The sequence below is a fragment of the Phasianus colchicus genome, chromosome 14, assembly GCF_987193195.1.
Source record: "Phasianus colchicus chromosome 14, bPhaCol1.hap1.1, whole genome shotgun sequence".
Taxonomy (NCBI): Eukaryota; Metazoa; Chordata; class Aves; order Galliformes; family Phasianidae; genus Phasianus; species Phasianus colchicus.
Window position 1 is genome coordinate 9355026 of NC_143449.1, and position 20244 is coordinate 9375269.

The 20244-nt window shown below is 51.7% G+C and overlaps 2 protein-coding genes across 2 annotated transcripts; one reads left to right on the top strand and one right to left on the bottom strand.

Moving 5' to 3' along the window:
* Positions 1-53: 53 nt before the first annotated feature.
* On the top strand, positions 54-20100 carry LOC116229705 (uncharacterized). The gene is made up of 8 exons (XM_090150206.1): positions 54-941; positions 1230-1340; positions 1486-2261; positions 3232-6474; positions 15538-18363; positions 18692-18767; positions 19400-19470; positions 19541-20100. Exons 5-8 carry the CDS (start codon positions 18032-18034, stop codon positions 19758-19760), a joined length of 699 nt encoding a protein of 232 aa, XP_090006332.1. The 5' UTR covers positions 54-941; positions 1230-1340; positions 1486-2261; positions 3232-6474; positions 15538-18031; the 3' UTR covers positions 19761-20100.
* On the bottom strand, positions 13728-16234 carry CLDN2 (claudin 2). The gene is made up of 2 exons (XM_031594361.2): positions 16179-16234; positions 13728-15040 (listed from the first exon to the last, which is right to left on the bottom strand). The coding sequence occupies exon 2, from the start codon at positions 14885-14887 to the stop codon at positions 14204-14206; it is 684 nt and encodes a 227-aa protein (XP_031450221.1). The 5' UTR covers positions 14888-15040; positions 16179-16234; the 3' UTR covers positions 13728-14203.
* Positions 20101-20244: the final 144 nt, after the last annotated feature.

The window sequence follows — 20244 nt, forward strand, 5'->3', positions numbered from 1 at the left end:
CTCTTTACTCAATGTGGTCAAAGGGTTGGACAACAACTCAGAAACATGTTCCTTCATGAGAAAAAAAACGGAAAACCCATTTAGATCACCATTTCCATCACTTTTTCTACCCCGATAACCATATCCTATGTGCATCCTTCTGTCTGCGTTCCCTTTATGCAGAGGGAGGCCCAGGCTCTTTGGGACCCAGCTCTGGGGCTGGATCCTAGCCCAGCAAGCTCTGCACCATGCTTTTGGAATCCAGGAGGTGGGAGGGAGCCTTAAACATCCAAACTCCAGCTCAGCGATTCCCCGGGTCGCCACGAATCCCATCCCCAGGGCAGGGACAGCCCCTGTCAAGCGGACAAGGCAGAAGTTCTTGGTGCCGGGACGCAGACAATGCAATGGCGCGACCCTGTGGCAGCGAGGGGAAGAGCATGACAGCATCTTTCCTCTAAGCAAAGAACCGAGAGGCCTCAAACTCAGTCACTCACTTGGTGCACTAACAAGTTGATTCGTGTTTGAGAAGATTTTCTTTTTATTTATGTCCGACAGGAACATAAGTAGGACCTTCTGCTCTATAATGGACCGTTTTGGGTAGAGCTGCTGCCTGCCACGCATCCGAACAACATCCCCACACTGGAAGGTTTATGAACCCAGACAAACCTTGCATCCTAATGGCCACCTTCCAGCAAAGTTGACATTTCCTATGTCCATATTCATAAGAAATTGTCCTCCTCTCACCCAACAGCAATAACAATGATTTTGTTATTTTTTAGCTTTCTCCAAATCTGGAGCAAGCACAAAAGCAGGTTTTATTTTTCTTAGGACTGAGTGAGAGCAGTGATGTGCTGGTCCTCCAGGAACGTTCCCACCCAAGAGTGTCTTGACAGAGAACAGTTCTGATCACCTCCACTGTGGTTTTGTTTTCGTGATTTCTGGATTAATTTCCAGAATTCCAGGTAAATGTAATAATCTGCAGTAGTACCAATGTATATAGTTTGGTGTTGTCTGCAGAATTTGAAGTGGTTGTCACTGCTCAAAGAGTCCAACACCAATTTATTTCAACTTGAAACTATGGGGATGTTCACTTTAATAGGGAATCAGAACAGTTACACACCATATTCCTAATCAATCACTGAAATGTGGGAGAGTTTGACAAACTCCATGTTAGCATGCTTCTGAACAGGACTCCTTTTGCCTTCTTAAGCTCTTTTTTACCTAAGAGGTGAAATATTTTGTCTTGCTAGATCACTTAGAACATTTCCATTTCACACGCCTTTGAGGCAGCCAAGTTGACAGCATTACACACATGCTGTGTGCATGCTGGACTGGATGGAAGGCCTCCAAATCACTCAGAGGTAAGCACAGATTTTTTTCTTCCCTTCACAAATTACGTATTCAGCTTCAAGAGACAAAGATCAACTGTGTGCAGGTATGCTTTTTGAGCACAGACCTTATTTTCTTGCTTGCACATCCCTGCCCTAACGCAGCCTTTTTGCACAGGGGTTATCTCCCAGACACGAAGACGACGGCCAAACAAACACCAAACAACGTCTAAACTTGATTATTTAAACGGACAAACAAGCAGCGGCTTCATCGGAACTTTGTTCTTATGCTCCAGCCCTCGCACAGGACGCACTGCGAAGCTCCATGAGGGGTGCAGCTGGCAGCCCGGCGCCCGGCGCCCCGTCCTGCCGCCGTCCGTCAGAGGCGGGGCAGGGCAGCACCTTGGACAGAGGCACACGGCACAGCCCAGCCCTCCTGCTCTCGCCTCACAGATGAAAGCGCCCGTGTTACCCGCTGTACTCCCGCCACCTTTGCGTGTGGGAAATAACCGCCGCGAGGTACCCAACTCTCTCCAGGGTCCCACTGGCCTGGTTCCCGCCGTGCCCAGTGCCGCGGCGAGGACGGACCGCGGACGGCGGCGGAAAGCGGCGGTGCCACGCGACCACCGTCGCCGCGCTCCAGAACGAAAGCACGGCCACTTCCGGTGCGAGGCGGATATGGGCGGAAGTGGCGGCTCTACGCCACCTCCGTGCAGGGCGCCCCCTTGCGGAGCGGAGGTTAACAGGGCAGGCTGGACCCCACCAAGCGCGTCTCATCCAGGCTGCGACCCCGCCGTTGTCCCTGATCGCTGAGAAGACAAATGGACCGAGTTCTTGCAGTGTGTTGATTCTCATTCCCAACACCTGCTCCTCTCCATGTCAGCTCTATGGAAGTAAGATGGCAGTTTGGGGCTTAGATGTTGACAGGTGACTTCGGAGATCAGTGCCCACAAGGTAAAAACTATTATCCCAAGGAGTAAGCCAAGGGCAAAGAAAAATCTACCCTTCAAGTCTCTGACAGAAAGAACTCTGCATCACCTGCTTTGAACTACCTCTGAGAATCTTTTATATCCACCATATATATATGGTGGAACCCATTATGGCAGTGAGTAAGCAGTAGTGGATTTCTGCTTCCTTACAAAGATGCTAAGTCCTTTCATACAGAGTATGCATGAATAACAGATTCTTAGGATTTGGAGTCTAACATCCGCTGTGTGCAGATAAAGTGGCATTGAACTGAAAATCATCTTATGACTTCGTACTTTGCAGAGACATGAACTCTGACTCCAAGAAATAAGCAAATTAAAATGTTTAGACAAAAAGTGGTTATTTATCTTTTTAATTCTAATACTACATTTCCCTATCAAAGAGAAGTTTATCTGGAAATGAATTCATGTACCTGTGGACTACTGAAAGTGACTTTGATGGACCTTAACTTTATTAGAATCATGGAATCATTACGGTTGGAAAAGACTTCTGAGATCATCTGTTCCAACTGCGCATCTATGATCAACACTGCCCACTAAAACACATCCCTAAGTACCACATATATATCTTTCTTTAACACCTCCAGGGGCAGTGATTCCCTGGGCAGTTGCACAGGAATTGGCACAGGTTGCACAGAGAGGTGGTGGGTGCCCCATCCCTGAAGGCATTCGTGGTCAGGATGGATGGAGCTCCAAGCACCCGATTAAGCCCTGTTCATTGCGAGGGATTTGGACCAGGTGACCTTTTAGGATCTCTTCCAACTCAAATGATTCTATGATTCTGGTGGAACCTGCTCAGCCCCTAGGGGCTTGGTTTTTGGTGTCTTACTTTGCCTCTTGGCAGTTTTGCTTTCTCAAGGTGCAGCTGACATGCTGAAGGCTGTTGTTTTCCACTTGTTAAAATTCATTTCTTCCCTTGATGTTGTCTCCTGCATCAGTGTCCTGCCGTGTGAAGTTGGAGCCGGAGGAAAAGTGTGCCGATGTTTTACTGATGCTCGCAGCTCTCCAGCCCCATGGTCAGTCCTGGACGGCAGCCGACCACCTTCCCATGGCCAGAGTCAGAGAATTCTGTCTACGAATGGATCAGGGCGAGCAATGCGGGCTTCCCCCACACGGTGGCACCTCCAGCCCACCTCTGCCGGGTGACACCAGAGGCGCTGCCACGCTGTGTCCAACGCTAGTCCCTTCTCACTGCACACCGATTGCCCACGCAGGGCTCGCATCGGAGCTGTGCTGAGGCTGCTGGGTGGCTGTCAGAGAGGGGATGAGGTGTTTGATAATAGTTCTGCTCATCACTAGCTGACTCAGAAGAGTATTTCTCAAAGCTGCCTCCTGCTGCTCCTGTTCCTCACACCTCAGCTCTCACCTGGGCCCCATGCATCTCTCCACCACTGCCATACTGAACTGCTTTTTCCAGATGAGCTCTCCAGAGCACCTCCAAGAAGTTCCACCAATATCTTTGCAATCCATCTTTGCTCATCTCTTCCAATACACATATTACCCCCATTTCTGCTTCTTCCTGTTCTCCTCCTTGGGTCCCCATACCTTGTGCTGTCACCACAGAATCATAAAGGCTGGAAAAGACCTCTAAGGTCATTTAGTCCAACCATCCACCTACCACCACTAGTTGTAAGGTAAAAGAGGGAGCGTGAGGAATAGCATGGTACAAAAGGCTGCTATCACAAGTTTTCATTAGAGGCAATGCGTTGTGCTGGGCAGCAAGCACCTGACCAGGAGGAGGACTGATCCCCACAGTCAAGAGCTTGTTAGATTGCTACAGCTGCAGCTACTGAGATACAAGGTCAGCTGTGTTGTGAATGGGAGGTAGGTGCTCCTGCTTGCTTTCACCCTCTTCTTCCTCCTTTTTTCTCTGCCGGTGAGCCCAAGTTGACCATAAAAGCAGCAGTACTGGAGAGGGATGAGAACATAGAGGTGGTTTCACCCTCAGAGTCCTGTTCAGCCTGACCGTGAATGTCAGGAAGATGTAATGTGGCAGGAGGATCGGAGAAGTGGAGGTGAAAAATATTTTGCTCCAGTGCAAGGTAACAAATATGTGTCTGTGCATCCCTACCAGTTGGGAGGGATTCTGAAAGGGCGAGTCAAAGTGGAATGAGGAGGAGAGAAGACAGCTCTATAAAGAGTGCTGTGGGCTTCTCCTTGATCTGTGTGACTTTTCACTGCTCCTTTAGCCTGGAAAAACTCATTTTATCTTTCTGATTTATATACTGTTCCTGTACATGCATCCTCCTTGCATTTCAGGCAGAGGAAATCAAAGGTGAGAAATGTTGCCTGAAAACAGGTTCTTCAAAAACCAATAGGAACTGGCAGTGCTCAGAGCTCAGAAGGTGGAAGGCTTTTAGTAGAGCAAAAATCTGCATAGTTCACTGCTAAACTAAGCTGCAGGAGCTGAAAGCAAAGCTGGTGAATTCCACAGAGGAGAAGGCTGAACTGATGGAAAGACTCAAAAATACAAAGATGCACTTAGATATGTGCTAGGAGGGAGGCACAGATTTCTTACAGGAATCCAGAGGAGGGAGATATAAAGAGGTCAGAACTGTGAACTGGCTGATTGGCAGTTCCTATTGTCCTTAAAATCTAGGGAGAGGGCTGGAGATGGGCTGCCATCTCCATAGGACACCGCGTCCCTTGCATCCATCACTCTGCTGTGTAGGTAGTGGGATTGTAACTGAGGGCTCTGCTGTTGTGAAGAAGTGGAAGCAGCATTGGATCTGAATTACTTGATCAGGCTTCAAAGATGCTCTGCCGAAAAATGTTTTGTCTATACTGTGTCAGTCCTACATTACGGCACACTCTTTGCAAAGTGTTGGGTCTGTATTGAGATAAGAATGGAATACAGCAAGAAACTCAGTGCATATGGTCCTCCTGGCAGGGAGGGTAGCAGCTGTGTATGGGATGGAGGGATCAAATCCAGACTCTCGCCTTTGACTCCTCTCTTTACCTTTCTTCCCTTACAACCGTGCTAGGGAGAAACATAAAAACCTGTGCATGAATGTGAGCTGGCTTCTCTCATTCATTGCCTCTGACTTGGAGCTCCAACATATTGACTCTGAGTTGGGTCATGTGGATGACATCTTGTAATGGAGAAAATACACATGTTGTTATAGCCATTCTCTCCTGCTGCTGTGCCTTTTGTACAGTATTATTAACAAATCACTGGTTTCTTCAGTTGCGCTCTGGGCCATCATTTTGGTGAGGCAGCGTGGTTAGGTCCTTCTTGCCTTCCCCTCATCTAACAGGACCAACGTGACTGGCAGGGAAAGCTTGATGAAGGCTGTCGGAAGTATCCCAGGAGAGCACACTGGAACACTGCTGGGGCAGCATGGTGTGAGATTTGGGATTTGGGACTTTTCAGCCTGGGAAGCAGCCTTGAGTCCACAGCCCAATCAGCCCACGCAGCAGCTAAACTGGGTCCCTGCCTGCATTTTCCTCTTGAGCGTGTCTGTTTGTTAAATAATGTAGCAACACAAGGTTCCTTGAACTAAATTTATCTTCCCATGTAGCTATGGGAACAGTTGGTGGCACGGTGACGTTGGGGCTTGCAGTCAGATCTGCTGCAGGGTTCTGGGCTAGTGTGGCTAAGCCCAGAGTCCTTCCACAGATGCTATCCTGCGTGGGAGCTTCTCCTTTCTTCCAGATCTGCTTCCTTAGGCAGCATAACCACCCTTTTGACCCAGGGAATTTAGAAAAATGTGAGATTTTGAGAGCAGCCAGAGGCCACACCTGCCACGTGGCTGTAGGGATGCTGTAGCTCCCTGCCCTGCCTCATGGCTCGTGGGAAGAAACTAACGAGGGCAAGTGCACATGGTGGTTTGCCAATGCTCTTCAAGGCTGTATTTATCTCCTGCTCAGAAGCTTCCTGAATCGAATGTGGTTTCCTGCAAGTATAAAACTAAATGAGTTGAGAACACCCGCTCAAATTCTTGAATTCACCCTCCTTCCTGAAGAACATTCCCTGGGTGTGGAAGGACAAGGGTGTGTGTGGCCAGCACAGCATTGCTCTTTTGACTTGACTTCAACACTTCATTTATCCTGCAAAGTCACAAGACCGCGTGATAGAAACTGCTGGCTTAGATGGCGTCACCAGTTGTGTCGTGTGCGTTGTCCGAAAGTCAGGGTTGAGCAACATGGCTATGTGGATAGAGAGTGTCTCATCCTGCATGGTAAGGACTCTGCTGTGTCCCCTGTGGCTGGACTTGTGTGCATTACTGCACTGCTCACTTTCACTGTTGCTAGTGCGGATAGAAAGGACGTGTGTATGCAAGTGTGCTTTTTTTTCTGCAGTCTGTAGGTACTGTGCCTGCGTCTACAATTTTTGATCTCCTGTCTTTCTGGCTGAATCCTGGTTTGTTTCTAGTTCATGTTTCCAGATCTCAGATCTGCTTCTGTGAGCTCTCTTGACATTTTCAGATTGTGCTGCCTACTGTGTTTTCAGGTCAATACTGTGGGTGGTAACACTGGAGTTTGAAGGTAGCTCTCTTATCTCCCTCCATTCATAGTTTGAAGGTAGCATTTCTTATCTCTGCTTATGTTTATTTGTTTTTCTCTCTCTTTTTTTTTTCCCCTTGTTCTTTTTAAAATCTTGTCAGCCGATCCTCAAACCATAGGGCAGTACCCTCATGGCATTTAATTTTCAATAGAGCTGTCCAGGACATTGAATCTATACCAGGATATCTCAATGAATCGAAGTTTCCTTTCACAGTGTTAGAGGCATTTGCATGAACTTTGCAGTTGCGTGAAATATGATTTCGCATAGCCAGAGCCCTGGGGAGCAGCTATGTTTCTGGCCATGCTAACAAGTTCTATCCCATAAGCCAGTCATCCTTTGAATCGTCTGCCCTGGGTATGGCATGAGACAGAGCTTTATTTTCTCTAAAGCTGCTTCTGAAGCAGGCAGTGTCCACATATTCTTTAGGCTTGGTCTCCACATGCACTAGCTAGTAATCTCAGTGGCTGCTGCACTTCTTTGCACTTCTTTTATTCCATCCCATTATATCTAGCTCTGGGATCTGAACTTTCTCCCTAATCCTACTTGACCTTATTTCTTTGTAAGATTATTTTCAGGCATCTGTGAAGTTTGTTATGTGATGCGCCTCATCCCCAGGAACTTGGCTGCATTGAGAGCCGAGGCAGAGCCCACACAACTCAAAGCTGCTCCTGTTTCATTCCTACCACTCAAGGAATGGGTGCCGTGCATGCATGACGTGTAAAAAGCAGATACTGGGTGTTAGCAATAGGAATGAGCTTTTCTGAATGAGGAGGTGGTGAGTAAAGGGCAGCTTTGATGCAAGCATTGATCAGCAGGGATCTGAGCCTACAGAAATGTTTAACAGCTTGCGAACAGATAGCAGGTGTCATACTCTCAGCTCTCCGTGTCTCACATTGCCAGCAAGGCAAAATATGTACTCCCTACAGCAATATGTGGGTTTTTGACATTTCTTGAGCTGATTTGTTTTTGTCTTTTTTTTTTTTCTCCTCAATTTAAAGAAATAACACAGAAAATAGTTTTGTGATGGAGCATTTCCTAAATGAATACAACTTGGCAAACAGCAGAGCTATTTATTTTCTTTAGTAGATAAGCTGCTATCAGAGTACCTGGTTCTGAAACTTGGCACTTCTCTCAGGCATCTTTCAAAGCACGGTTAGTAGTGCCTGTGCCAAAACTTGATGCCATAGTCATCTGGGGGAATTAAATTGTGTAGTGGAGGTAAATACTTTTTGCAGGCGAGGAGGTCAATAAAGCATCTTAAAAGATAAGGCCATTTGGCAGAGCTTCCAGCTCCTAGAGCTCTGTAAGTTCTTCCTGTCAGTACCATGCTGTGAAGCTGTGGGGCTGCAGGCAGCCCAGAAAGGTTGGTGGGGAAACCCAGCCTAGCTTGCCTTAGTTTCCAGCCCTGAATGAGGCCCGCGCAGGCGGAAGGAGCCAGGGAAGAGCAATACTCTGTTTCCCCTCAGCCCATGCTGCTGTGTGTGGTTCATTTGCTTCATTTCACCAGTCAGCTGGGAGTTCCACACTATGCTCTGTAGGCAGCTTCCCTCTCTTCTACAGAGATTTCCCGTGGGAAATGTTTTCAAACTAAAAGAGGGGAAATTTAGATGGGATATAAGAAAGAACATTTTTACAGTAAGGGTGGTGAGGCACTGGCACATGTTGCCCAGAGAGGTGGTGATGCCCCATCCCTGGAGACACTCAAGGTCAGGCTGGACCGGTCTCTGAGTACCTGACTGAGCTGTAGGTGCCTCAGCTCAGTGCAAGGGAGTTGACCTATAAGAGGCCCTTCCAACGCAAATGATTTTGTGATTCTATGACTCTAAGATGGTGATCTGTGCAGTAACACTAACCTATTTTCACCAGTGGAGACTTACAAGCCAGAATCAGTGCGTGGAGCATATGGGATGCTAGTCCCTGCAGCACAACTGGGAGAGGGGCTAGTTTAGTTTTTGGGAGCAAGCTGTAACTCACAGCAAGACCCTTGTGTGCAAGCATCCTGTGTTGAGGAACTACCAGGTCCCACAGTGTCTGTGCTCCTCACCTTGAAAGCAAGGAGTTAACTGCTTCTGCCACCTGCTGTGTCTTATCAGTGGCTTCCCCTCCAGGGTGGGATACAGTCCTGCTGCCTCTGCTAGCAGATGGAGAAAGCAGCTTTGCAGTCTGGCAATACCATTACAATAAGGCGAGTTAAAAATGTTAGATGGCCAATGAGGAAGTCTTTGAAGGTAGGGAAAATAGGGCTAATCTGAGATTAATTGCTCTGTTTTCCCCCTGCTATGTCAGTTTTGATGTCTGGCTGCAGCCAGTGGAAAATCCAAAGGTGAAGGGTAATGCTGTTTCCAGTAAAACCATATTGGAATAGCTCAAAGGGTATGGGAGCATCAAGGTTGTGGAGCCTTAGTTCTGTAGTGCCGACACACTCCTTGGGTATCTCTATAGTTTATTTCCCCCCTAAAAGGAAATGACTAAAAAATTGGGTAATGAAAATACATCTGTTGGAGCAATCTTGGGAGTGTCAGCCAGGTGTAGCTGGTGTTGTGGGACTTTGTTCTGATGACCTGAGGACCCTTGAAAGAGGCTTTCTTGAGAAGAAAGTTCCTTGCAGTTGTGCTGTTCTGTGACGTGGGTCTTGTCCTGGTTTTAGCCTTTTTTTAGCAAGCTGGACATCTCAAAATAGAGGCTATCACAAGTTCTGTGAAAAAAGGCACCTGCTTCAAGGAAAGATTAGTTCCCTGGGGTGGGAAAAGCTTCATGAAATCACACCCTTCCTTTGAAATCCTGAGCAGAGAGAAGAGGCAGCCCCAGGGCCATTGAAGCCTCCCTGGGCTGTGTGCACGGCTGAGAGTCAGGAGAGGTCAGCTGTGTCTCAGGCTGAGCATCTTCTAAGTACAAACTCAGGTTACAGCTGCCAAAATGTTGGTGCCCGTGGACTGCAGCCCTCTAGTTTTCCATGTATCCTGAGCTTGGAGACAGCAGGCTTGCTAGGGATGACTCTGTGAACTGCTTTACATGATCGCAACTCACTTTATTCATGTAAAGGTGTTTAGGACTTCTAAGTCTTGATCCCCTCCTTGCAGCAAACTGCCAGTTAACCAGAGCTCAGCACTGGGGCTGTCCAGAGTGCAGTACAACCCCTGCTCAACTCTCTAGGCATCTCCCAGCTCTCCAAGAGAGGTTTTGTCTAGAGATGTCTGCTTTCACCAAAAATTCTGTAAAGTTCCCCCTGGTATAGCTTCTGTTTACACTTCTATACAAATGTTTCTTGCTGATAAAGCTTGCTTTGCTGGCTCAGTTGATGTAGGCTCTGGTGATACTGTTCTTGCTACTGCAGATTGTAAATGTGCTGAGTTTGCTGAGATTCTTAACTTGGAGCTTCTGTAGCATAGATTAGACTTAAATTATGGAGAAATGTAATTGTGGCATTAATGAAATGCCTTGAAGATCAAATCTCTGTGTCATCTTAACGGATTTAATATGTAATTTTCCGAGGTAAATAAATTTTATAGCTCGCCTGATAAATTTCTGAACTGCTGTTCAACCCTAGCCAGGAAGGTTGGGAAGGTGCTTTCTAGCAATCTCCCTGGGTGCACCCAAAGGTCTATTTCCTCTCTGTGTTGCTGTGTCATGGAGTTCGTTCCGCAGTATTTCTCGCATGCTTTTCTTTAAAGATCAAAAGATCCTTTATAGCTCCCTTAGCCAGCCTGTTTCCAGAAGAAGTATGCAAAGCTTTGAGGTTGTGGACTAACTTTTCTTCCAAATTAAGGTGTTTTCTGAGGAAGAGCTGGTTTCTTGATAACCCTCACCTGCACTGTGAAGTGTTCCATTAAAACCAGAAGGGCTGGACACCAACAGGGTGATCCCCATGGCTTGGGGAGGACAGGAAGCCTTTGGAAATGAGGAATGAGTGCCATTGATGCATGAGGAAGAGTTGTGTCCATGCTGTGCTGAGGCTGCAGCATGGCATGGCAAACAGCTGAGGAAGGAGGAAAGCAGAGGAATGCAGAGGCTGCTTCCAAGTGCCTTGGCCCATCAGGATCTTGGCCTGAATTTTCTTCCCCTCCCTCCCCTCCTCTCTGAGTGCTTCCCCGGGTTGCACAGGGATGGCCCCTCTTATCATCTGGTCCAATGCTGCTTAAAGAGTCTGCATGAATTATTTGCTGCTTCAGATCTTCAGTGGGAATGAGATGTGGGATGACAGAGAGCTAACTAACCTCCACGTACCTGGAGGCATAAGTGGGGCTGAGGGCTGCCTCTTTGTCTATGGGATGCCCAGAGAAGATGGAGGAATCTCCATGCTGACTGGGGCAGAGGTAGCAGCCAGGCTTGATGCTGGGCACTCATCCTTCCTCTTCTGACAGCCTGTTCCAGTGCCTCACCACTCTTTTGGGGAATATTTTTTTCCAACCTGAACCTCCCCTGGTGTGACTTGAGGCCATTCCCTCCCATCCTATCACTAATTATGCGGGAGCAGAGGCTGACCCTCATCTTGTCACAATTTTCTGTTCAGGGAGTTGTAGAGAGCAGTAAGATCTCCCCTGATCCTCCTCTTCTCCAGACCAAATAATCCCAGTTCCTTCAGCCACTCCACATAAGACTTGTGCTCCAGATCCTTCACAGTTCCACTGCCCTTCTCTGGACTCGCTGTAAGGCCTCAGTGTCTGTCTTGTAGTGAGGGGCTGAATCCTGAACACAGCTGAGGTGCAGCCTCAACAGAGCTGAGTAAGGAGATGATCACCTCCTGCTCCTGCTGACTGCACTATTTCTGGTACAAACCAGGATGCCATTGGCCTTTTCGGCTACTTGGGCACATTGCTAGCTCACATTCAACCCCCCTGATCCAGGGAGGTCGGAAGGGAGTGGTGTGACTGAAAGGCATTTCTTGTAACTGTCCCTCCAGGTCTCAGCCCATGGCCCAGGTGCAGCTGCAGGCTTGTGTGCTGGGCATTTATGGCACCTCTATCTCCTCTGAAGATAAGGGCACGTTAATCCTTTATTGCCCCCTTTCTTCATTTGAGGCACTCTCTGGAGTAAGAGGGGAAGTTCTCTCCTTACAACAGAGGATTAGTCACCAGCACCCAGCCCTGCAGAGGGGCTCCTTCCATCCTGCAGGGCCACCCTGTTGTCTGCGCACCATCCCACCCCTCCTGTTCATGTCCCCTTACATGACCTCACTCCTCCGTGCCCTCCTTGCTCCCGCTGTGCAGGCGAGGAGCTGTGGGGCTGACCCTGTACCCTGGCCTGCCTGGCTCTGCTGCCCAAAGGCATGGCCTCATCCTGACTGCCGTCCTTCCTGGCCCTGGGCTGGGCTGCATCCAGCCTGACCTCAAGGACCCGGTTTATCTGACTAATGGGGAACGTGGCTATTGCATGAGGCAGAGATAACCACGGCTGCATTCATGCACCTGCTGCCCTTCATTTTCCCTGTTTTCATTCCTGCTCTTAGACGAGGAAAATCTTTTCCGGCCTGCCTTTCCCTGGAGCCAAGTTTCTTTGGGTGCATTCAGCTTGGATAGAACCCACAAAAATTGGACAGGGGAAAATTTCCTGGGTCAAGGGACCGCAATCAATTGCATGGGCCAGAGAGAAACCCTTGGGCTGTGGGGCAGTTGGGGCCTGCAGTGGGGCTGGGCCCCAGAAACCTTCCCCAGAGTCAGCACACTCCCAAGCAGTGCCGTGGCCCAGTGCTCACATGCCCAAACTGAGGGCATTACTGGTATTGGTTTCGGCTGCACCTGCCCATGCTGCTCCCCAGGTGTGCAGGAGCCAGAAATCCTCCCTTCTGCTGCTCAAACAATAGTGTTAATAAGGCCAGCAGTGGTAAAACTCTGAATAGAGTGTTTCCATCGCACATGAGTTTAATTAAGCCAGCATCTGCCCACAGACACAGGCCATGCTGTCAGCCTTGAGTAGGAGTGAGGAGCGAGGGCAGAGCATTCTTCCTCCCCTCCAGCAGGAAGTCTCTTGCCAAATATTTTCTTGCCTCCTCTCTGGATCAGCTGCCAAGGAGCAAAACATTCGCGGTGAAAGCCTTGAATGAAAGGCAGTGCCTGCGCACGGCAACTCAAGTGGTCATGGGCTGCAGCACCTGCTTGCTCTGCACACCAGCCCCCATCACCTCAGCCCTCTCCCAAAGCAGCAATGAGTAACTCAGCTTTGTCATCTGGCTTTGGAAAAGCGGGTGCAAGGCCTTTGCCTTGAAATCCACTATGGCCCCTGATAATGAGCATCTTTCTTGGTGAGGAAGGAAGAAAGTGTGACTCACACTGTTATCAGTAGCGTTAGCCCTACAGGTAAATGCAGTTTCACTGACGCAAGGTTAACGGTGACGTCTCAGTGGGGAGCCTGCCTCAGCAGGGAACCTGGTGCCCTCTTCTTCGGGACCTAATCTAAATCGATTTACAAGGGGCTGGCTGGTGGACCAAACTTCCCTGGGCAAAGGGGTTATCTTGTATCCGGCAGTGGGATGTGGTATCAAGGGACAAAGGAGATAGCCTGAGGGTTAAAAAGTGCTCGCTCCTCCATGGGCATCTTGCACCCTCCCTCTGCTCCCCCTCCTTGGCACAAGTGGCTTTGCTCAGCATCTGCATAAGCCCCCATGCAGACCCTTGCCAGCTGCTGGGGCTGCAGTTGCACAGCACATCCCACCAGTGCTAAAGGGTTGCAGGGAGCAGGTTTGACCCTGTGCTCCCATCCCAAACCTGCCCCTGCAGGAGCCCACAGGCTTAGACCCGCCTGCAAGACCCCTCTGTGTTTTATTTCATTGCCTTTATGGCCAAAAGCAAGGGACGGGGCTCCCTTTGCGTCCACCTTTGCAGGATGGATGAAGCAGGCAGGTGAGCATGGCCCTGCCAGAGCCTGCCCTGCCACTGGTGAGGTGCTGGGGTGCTCCTTAGTGCCACAGAAAAGTTCAATCACAGCCCATCTAGAAACATAGATTTATTGTGATATCAGCTTGCAATCAGTACTCCATCCCCCCGCTCTCCCCCAAAGATTCTGGGCTCCTGTGGGTGCCCTAATCCCCCCCCCCCCCCCCAAGTGTTTCCAGAGCCCCAGATAAGCAGGTGAGCCCCAGTGGCACAATTTCACTGTCCTTGCTGGGCTGTGGGCTGCAGGCTGGAGTTTGGCCATGAGAAGACTGCTGTGTAGGGGCTATGGGTGTGCTTCCAGCTGGCTTGCAGGGGCAGCTCCGGCAGGCTGATGGCAGCAAAGTGGTAACAGAAGGTGGATTCAGGGTCCTTCACCATCAGATGAGACTTCTGAGCAGTCATATGTCAAGGTCCCCAAGCAAGAGATACGAGCGTGGGAGACACCGTTGTGTCTTCTCCTCTTACTGTGTGCCTCGGTGCCAGCCCAGGTGTTTTGGGAGCTGGGAAAAGTGCTGACCAGACGCCCTGCTGCTGCTACACATATCCCGTCAGGTTGTAGGAGCTGAACTCACTCTTGGGCTTCTGCATCTGTTTGATGGAGGGCTGGGGACTCCTGCTTGCCAGCAGCCGGGGCGAGTAGGGGCCTGATGGGTCACGGGGAGGGCAGGAGGCACAGAGGATGAAGCCACCAATGAGGGAGAGCAGAGAAGAGATGATGCCCAGGTATAGAGCCTCCCCCAACTCAAATTTGGTGCTGTCAGGGAGCAGGGGGTTGTGGAAATCTCGCAGCACCACGTGGATGTTCCACACAAGTGGGATGAAGCAGAGCAGCCCCCCGAGGATGAAGACCACACCACCCGCCACTGCCACTCGGTCCTTGGCTGGTGAGCCCTGATTGAAGACGGTGCACCTCATGCCCACCACGGCCATCAGGCAAGCAAGGGAGGAGACGGCACAGGAGCTCACCATCAGGGCCTGGGCCGCCTGGATGTCAGGAGGCAGGTTGAGCAGGGAGCTGTAGATGTCGCACTGAGTGATGCCTGTGCTATACGTAGCACACTCCATCCATAGCCCCTTGGTGAAGCTCACGGCTGTCACGATGCTCGAGCCAATGTAGGAGCTGATCTTCCAGTTGGGCAGCAGCGTGGTTATCAGCGTGCCGATGTAGCCCAGGAAGGCCACGATGTAGCCCACCAGCTGGAGTCCCATAGAGACCATGGTTGGGCCGGGTGTCACCTCTCCCGCACGTTTACCTTCCCATGGCCCTGCTAGCGGCTCTTCTCGCTGTGCCGAAGCTTCACCCAGCTCCTGTGGGTTCTGGTTTTGTGAGGGCACGGGCGCGTGGGGGGAGCCGGGGGGAGGAGAGGTTACCTGCAAGAGTGGAAAGCAATCCCTCCCCGATTAACGATTGACTCGAGCCTGCGGAGAATCGCCAAGCACCCTTTCACCTCTGTTATCTTCCCAGGCAGGCTTCAAGAGGCAGCACAGCGCAGCCCGGGCAGGCCGCCAAAGCCCTTCCTTGTGCTGCGGGCAGGATGGGGAGCTGGCTGGTCCCCATCAGGTCTCTGCTGGATCATCTCTTACTGCATGGTGTCTCCTGGTGCAAGCCTCCCCAGCCACCTCTTCCTTCACCCTGTGTCCTGCTTAATGGAAATATTCTTTTGCTGCTGTGCACTCCTCCAGCTGCTTTTGCAAACTCAGCTAATCTTTATCTTTCCCTGTTTCAAGGCAAAAAAGAAGCCAAAACACTGTGGCTGCGTGTTGTTTGTTTGGAACTGTTGAAGGTGCTTTAGAGTGGTGGCCCTGAGGTTTTCTCAGCAGAGGAACGGGGTTCCTAAAGCATCTCTTGCTATCCCCCCACCCCACAGAGAACTCAGCAGGAATGGGGCCAAGGGATGTGTTCTCCTGAGGGTGAATCACAGCTATCAGCCTTCCCATGTGATGATGAAAGAGAGGAATGGCAGGAGACAGTGACACCTACATCCCTACGAGAGCCCGGAGGTCCACGAAGGACAGCAATGCACTGGGCACAGTGTGTTAATGGTGAGTCCATGCCAGCTCCTGGGAGCATTCTGTCCTGCAGCAGGGTGCAGCATGCAGCTTGTGCTCCCCATGTGGGTGCTAGTGCCATGGGGTTTTTTTCTGCCCCAGCTGGGGGTGAGCAACAGGGATCTGGCAGACACAGGGCGGTTTGTTTTCCCTTCACCTTGTTTCAAAATTCCCCCTGCCGTGGTTCTTGCGAAACAGCAAACCACACAAATACTGCCTGGCCAGCGGCCTCCTGCCCTGGGAAAGTTGCCGGCTGAGGGTGCAACCCCTCCCGGAGCCTCCATTCCCTTTCCCCAGCCTTGGAACATCAAATGTTTGCTGTCAACATTTCCTGACTTTCATCTCTTTTCCCATGTGCAAACCAAGATACAGCCTCTCAATCCTAGGGGTGCTGCTACAGAATTAACACTCAGGTTTTGGGGACTGGCAAACTGGGGCATGCGAGGGACTGCGTACTTACAGAGATGGCTGGAGATGTGGTGCGGGACCGAGGGCAGCTGCAGTCCTACAGGAAGAGGCTCGTCAGGGCCGGGGATCAGGGACTGCGAATAGTTCACCTAGGCTTTGCAAAATCCATCCACAAATCTCAGCCTGGAGGCTTATTGCAGATCAGAATTAAACCCTTTCGGTGTCAGGAAGGATTGAGGAGCTGAGATGCCTTGTTTTGCTTGTTTTCTATTAATTAGCAGGGTAGGTGGTTGCCTATGTGACTTGGGATACCAGGCTAGGGCGGGGGCAGTGGTGTGTGGAGGAAAGGCGGTGAGAAGAGATGGGGTGGAGTGAAGGGAGCAGAGCCAAGGATGGAAACCGGCTGTAGAGATGAAGCCAAATTCCTCCCTTGCCCTCCATCTGCGCTGGCTTCAGGGGCCCTTTGCTCTCAATGGTGATGCCCGACTAGCAGGGGAACAGTGGGGACTTTTCTCCTGCGGGGTTCAACAGCCCCTGAGACCTGTCTTGGCCAGTGCTAAAAGAGAGTGGCTGGAGATCAAGCTGGGCATAGGGCAATGCAGTGTGCAAGCTGCTGAGGTGTCCCACAGCACACCAGTACCCCAAGAGATGGACAACCACAGCATTTCCATCTTGTGTGCTGAATCCTGTCCATGCAAGGCTGTCTGCTGGAATCCCAGGGCAGCAAAACACCGGCAGGTTGAACTCCCCAGCCTTGCTTGTCCTCTGCGGGGTTTGTTATTGTAAGACTCCTGGCCCAAATGAGGAGCAAATGGGGACGGTAATGAGGGCTGTTGCTCGTGCCGTGCCCCCTCCCGCTCCCCGGCTGCTGCAGATGGACAGGGGCAGGAAGGGCCCCTGGTGACAAATTGTGCTCAGAGCCAAGCCGATCCTGGCCAATGTTTGGACACTGCTGGCAGAGCTACAGCAGGGACCATTTGCTATTTTCTTTCCTTGTCTCAAACTGAAACTCTCCCAGGATCGGGGAGTGACCTGCCTGCAAGTGGCACCTCGCATCAAGTGCCCAGGAGCAGCGTGAGGGGTAGGATGCATAAAGGTATGACCCTTTCACTCTCCTACTGAGAATCTTTCCTGCACCTCCTGATACTGTCTGCATCCCAAAAAGCCTAGGGATATCACTGGCAAACACTGCAGCAGCAAATTATAGAATCGTAGAATTATTTGCGCTGGAAAAGACCTTCAAAGACCATCTAATCCAACTGTCCTGCTCTGGGCAGGACATACTGATCATACAGCAGATCATACTGAACCGTTCTGCCAGGAGGGGACAGCCAGCTTGGGTGGGTTGTGTCAACTCAGCAGAGTTTGCCACTGCTTTTGGTTGCCAGCTTCGTGCTGCAGCTGTGCCCAGCCCTGCAAAGCTAAAGCTTGGGGAGAAGCTGCCTTGCTGCCTTGCGTCTGTGTCCCGCTCACCTAGGGGCTGGTCCTGCAACCAGCCGTGGAAATATGACCGCCATTATACACTATACATTACATACAGCACCTCTCTGCTGTAGGAATAAAACCTGGGATCTCCCTGGAGGATCTGAGCGGGGACATGTGTGCCTGAGCAGGACCGCTGGAATCCCCTGGCACCTATCTTCACCCCTGTCCTCTCTTGAGCATCCTTTCTCACACCTTCTGGTTGGTCTGTGCTTGCTTCTGCTGCAGCCCATCACACTGTTACCATCATGCCATCCTCATCCCCTGCCCATCATGATGCCCAGCACTCCTGATCATTTCCCCAAATCCCCTTTCCCTTATGCAAATGGCTACTAAGAACACTTAATCATCCTTGTTAATTGTCTTTGCCCTACCCTCTTTCCCCCCACACCCCCCCGAGCCCTCCTGGGGACTTTCTCACAAATGGTGTCTAACTTTTCCCTTCTGTGTTTTGCTTTTCCACAACACCCTGCTTCCAGTCCCCCCCAGTCCTCTGTTTACACAACTGGGACAAATTTCACACCCTGGGGACTGCTACCCCTGAGCCCCCAGTCCAACACTCTCCTGCCACAAAGAATTTGCGAGTCACTGGTGAGGGCAGAGCTATATATAAACCTATCCTCACAAAGGGCCTGCAGCCTTGGAGGGGACACCATTGCCACCATGGAAGCTGCTGCATGTTGCCTGTCTCTCCACCAGCTCCCGTTGCACACAGCTGGTGCTTGCCCAGCCCCGGGGCTGCAGCAGAGGGGAAGGTACTTTGGGTGCAGCATGGCTGGGGGGGCTGGAGTGGGCAGCAATGGTTAGGTGGGAAGGCTCCAGGTGAGTTTGGGTGAAGGCTGTGTGCTCCTGGTTTAGGTGCGGACTCCCACGATCCCAGCATTTTCAGTGCAGAGCCTAGGAAGAAAATCTGGGAGCTCCTGCAGGGAAGGGACCACAAGTGGGGTGGTGGATATGCCTGGCACCAGGGCAGGGGTTTTGGATGTACTGGCAAAACTGGGGTGTGTGGCTGGGGTGTGGGTGAGCAAGGCAGGGGGGGGAAATGCAGGGTGGCCACTGTGCTCATCTTTCTGTCTCCCCAAGACCCAAGCCACTCTGGAGACCATGGCTGCCCCAGGAGGAATACACAACCAGATGGCAGAGGGAACAGATGGACACTGTGAGTCATATTCTTCTTGCTGTGGCCCACTTTTTTTTTCCATTGGCAGTCACCAGTTGGGGTCACCAGCCTCTGGCCCCAGATTCCTTTATCCCTTGCGAGGGCTGAGCAAAGGGCACTGTCCCCAAAAGTGCCTGCGCCCTGACATCCTGCCCAAAGCCCACAGGAGGACGGCTGCAAGAAGGGATGAGCAGGGGGTGCTTTGGGTACCCACATTCCCCGGCATCTCCTCTCCACTCCCCAAGCCTACAGCCTGCTGGGGCAGTGCCAGCTGCAGCAAACACAGCTGCTCTGTGGGGTCTGAAAGGGATGCCTGTTCCCGGCCTGGCGGGCATTCCTCAGGGGGTTAGCAGGACGCGTGGGCACAACGGGGGAGATTACTCTGGCAAAAAGCCCTTGTGTGGGGTTTAGATGCCAGCTTCCTTTGCGGGAGTGCAGGGAACTGAATCCATTCAGCAGAGAAGCGGGGAAAATCAGGATGCAGTCTGGCCCCATAGACACACTGCTCAGGGGCTGTGAGGTGGTGTGTAAACCTCTGATGTTAGGAAGGAGAGGTCTGTGTCTCTGCCACCATAGCAGGAGCAGGGGCAGAGGGAAATGGGGCAGGTCCCAGCCCGGCTCTGTTCCCACAGGTTCAGCCCCTCGATGCTGCAGGAGACCACAGCAGTGACAAAGCACTAACACTGTTCCGCCACCCGGTCAGGTACGTCCCTGTGCCAGCGCCATGCCCAGGGCTGGGACGGGCAGGTTCTCACGGTGATTCTCCCCAACAGGCTCCTGTGGCCCAAATCCAGATGCTTCGACTATCTGTACAGCGTGGGGGAGAAACTGCTCGAGAACTTCCCGGTGCAGGCCACGCTCTGCCTCTACGATGACTCAGACAGCGAGGGGGACGAGGCCGAAGATGACGATGAGGACGGGGATGAGGGGAACGAAGGCGAGGCCGGAGGTGCAATGCCTGCGGTAGGGGCAGGCTCCCCGCGGCCGGCCTGAGTGCAGCACACGTGGCACAGGGACGGAGGATGACCGAGGCGCAGGGCGGTGCGGGGCCCTCGTGCCGCAGGACGGCGTGAGCCGGGTCCGGCTGCTCGAGCAGCCGTGACGCTGAGCGCGGTGCAGAGCCCAGCCCCGTGGAGCGGGCGCAGGGCCCGGCGGGGCTGGCAGACGGTTTGTGGAGAAATAAAGCGTGTGAAACTCCGACGGCCTCCGCGGTGTGAGGGACGGGGCGGGGCAGCCCGCAGGCCGTGACCGATCTCCGATCGCGGCCCTGCAGCGCCGCCCGCAGCACGAAGCGCTGCGCCGCAGCGGGCGTGGGACTACTACTCCCAGCAGCCTACGCGGCCGCATCGCGCTCTCTCATTGGCTGCACGCTCACAGAGACCGCGTTTGATTGGGGAAAGAACTCGTAGGGCCGCCCACTCTTCCGCTCCGCGCTTCTTATTGTAGAGGCGGGAGGAGGAGGCGGGGCGTGCTGGCT

What these genes read in the sequence shown, in the direction of transcription:
- CLDN2 (XM_031594361.2), bottom strand. Translation starts at nt 14,887, where the DNA reads ATGGTCTCTATGGGACTCCAGCTGGTGGGCTACATCGTGGCCTTCCTG.
- LOC116229705 (XM_090150206.1), top strand. Translation starts at nt 18,032, where the DNA reads ATGGTGTCTAACTTTTCCCTTCTGTGTTTTGCTTTTCCACAACACCCT. An exon ending in GGGCTGCAGCAGAGGGGAAG is followed by an intron (nt 18,364 to 18,691) that starts GTACTTTGGGTG and finishes TGTCTCCCCAAG; the next exon opens with ACCCAAGCCACTCTGGAGAC. An exon ending in CTGTTCCGCCACCCGGTCAG is followed by an intron (nt 19,471 to 19,540) that starts GTACGTCCCTGT and finishes TCTCCCCAACAG; the next exon opens with GCTCCTGTGGCCCAAATCCA.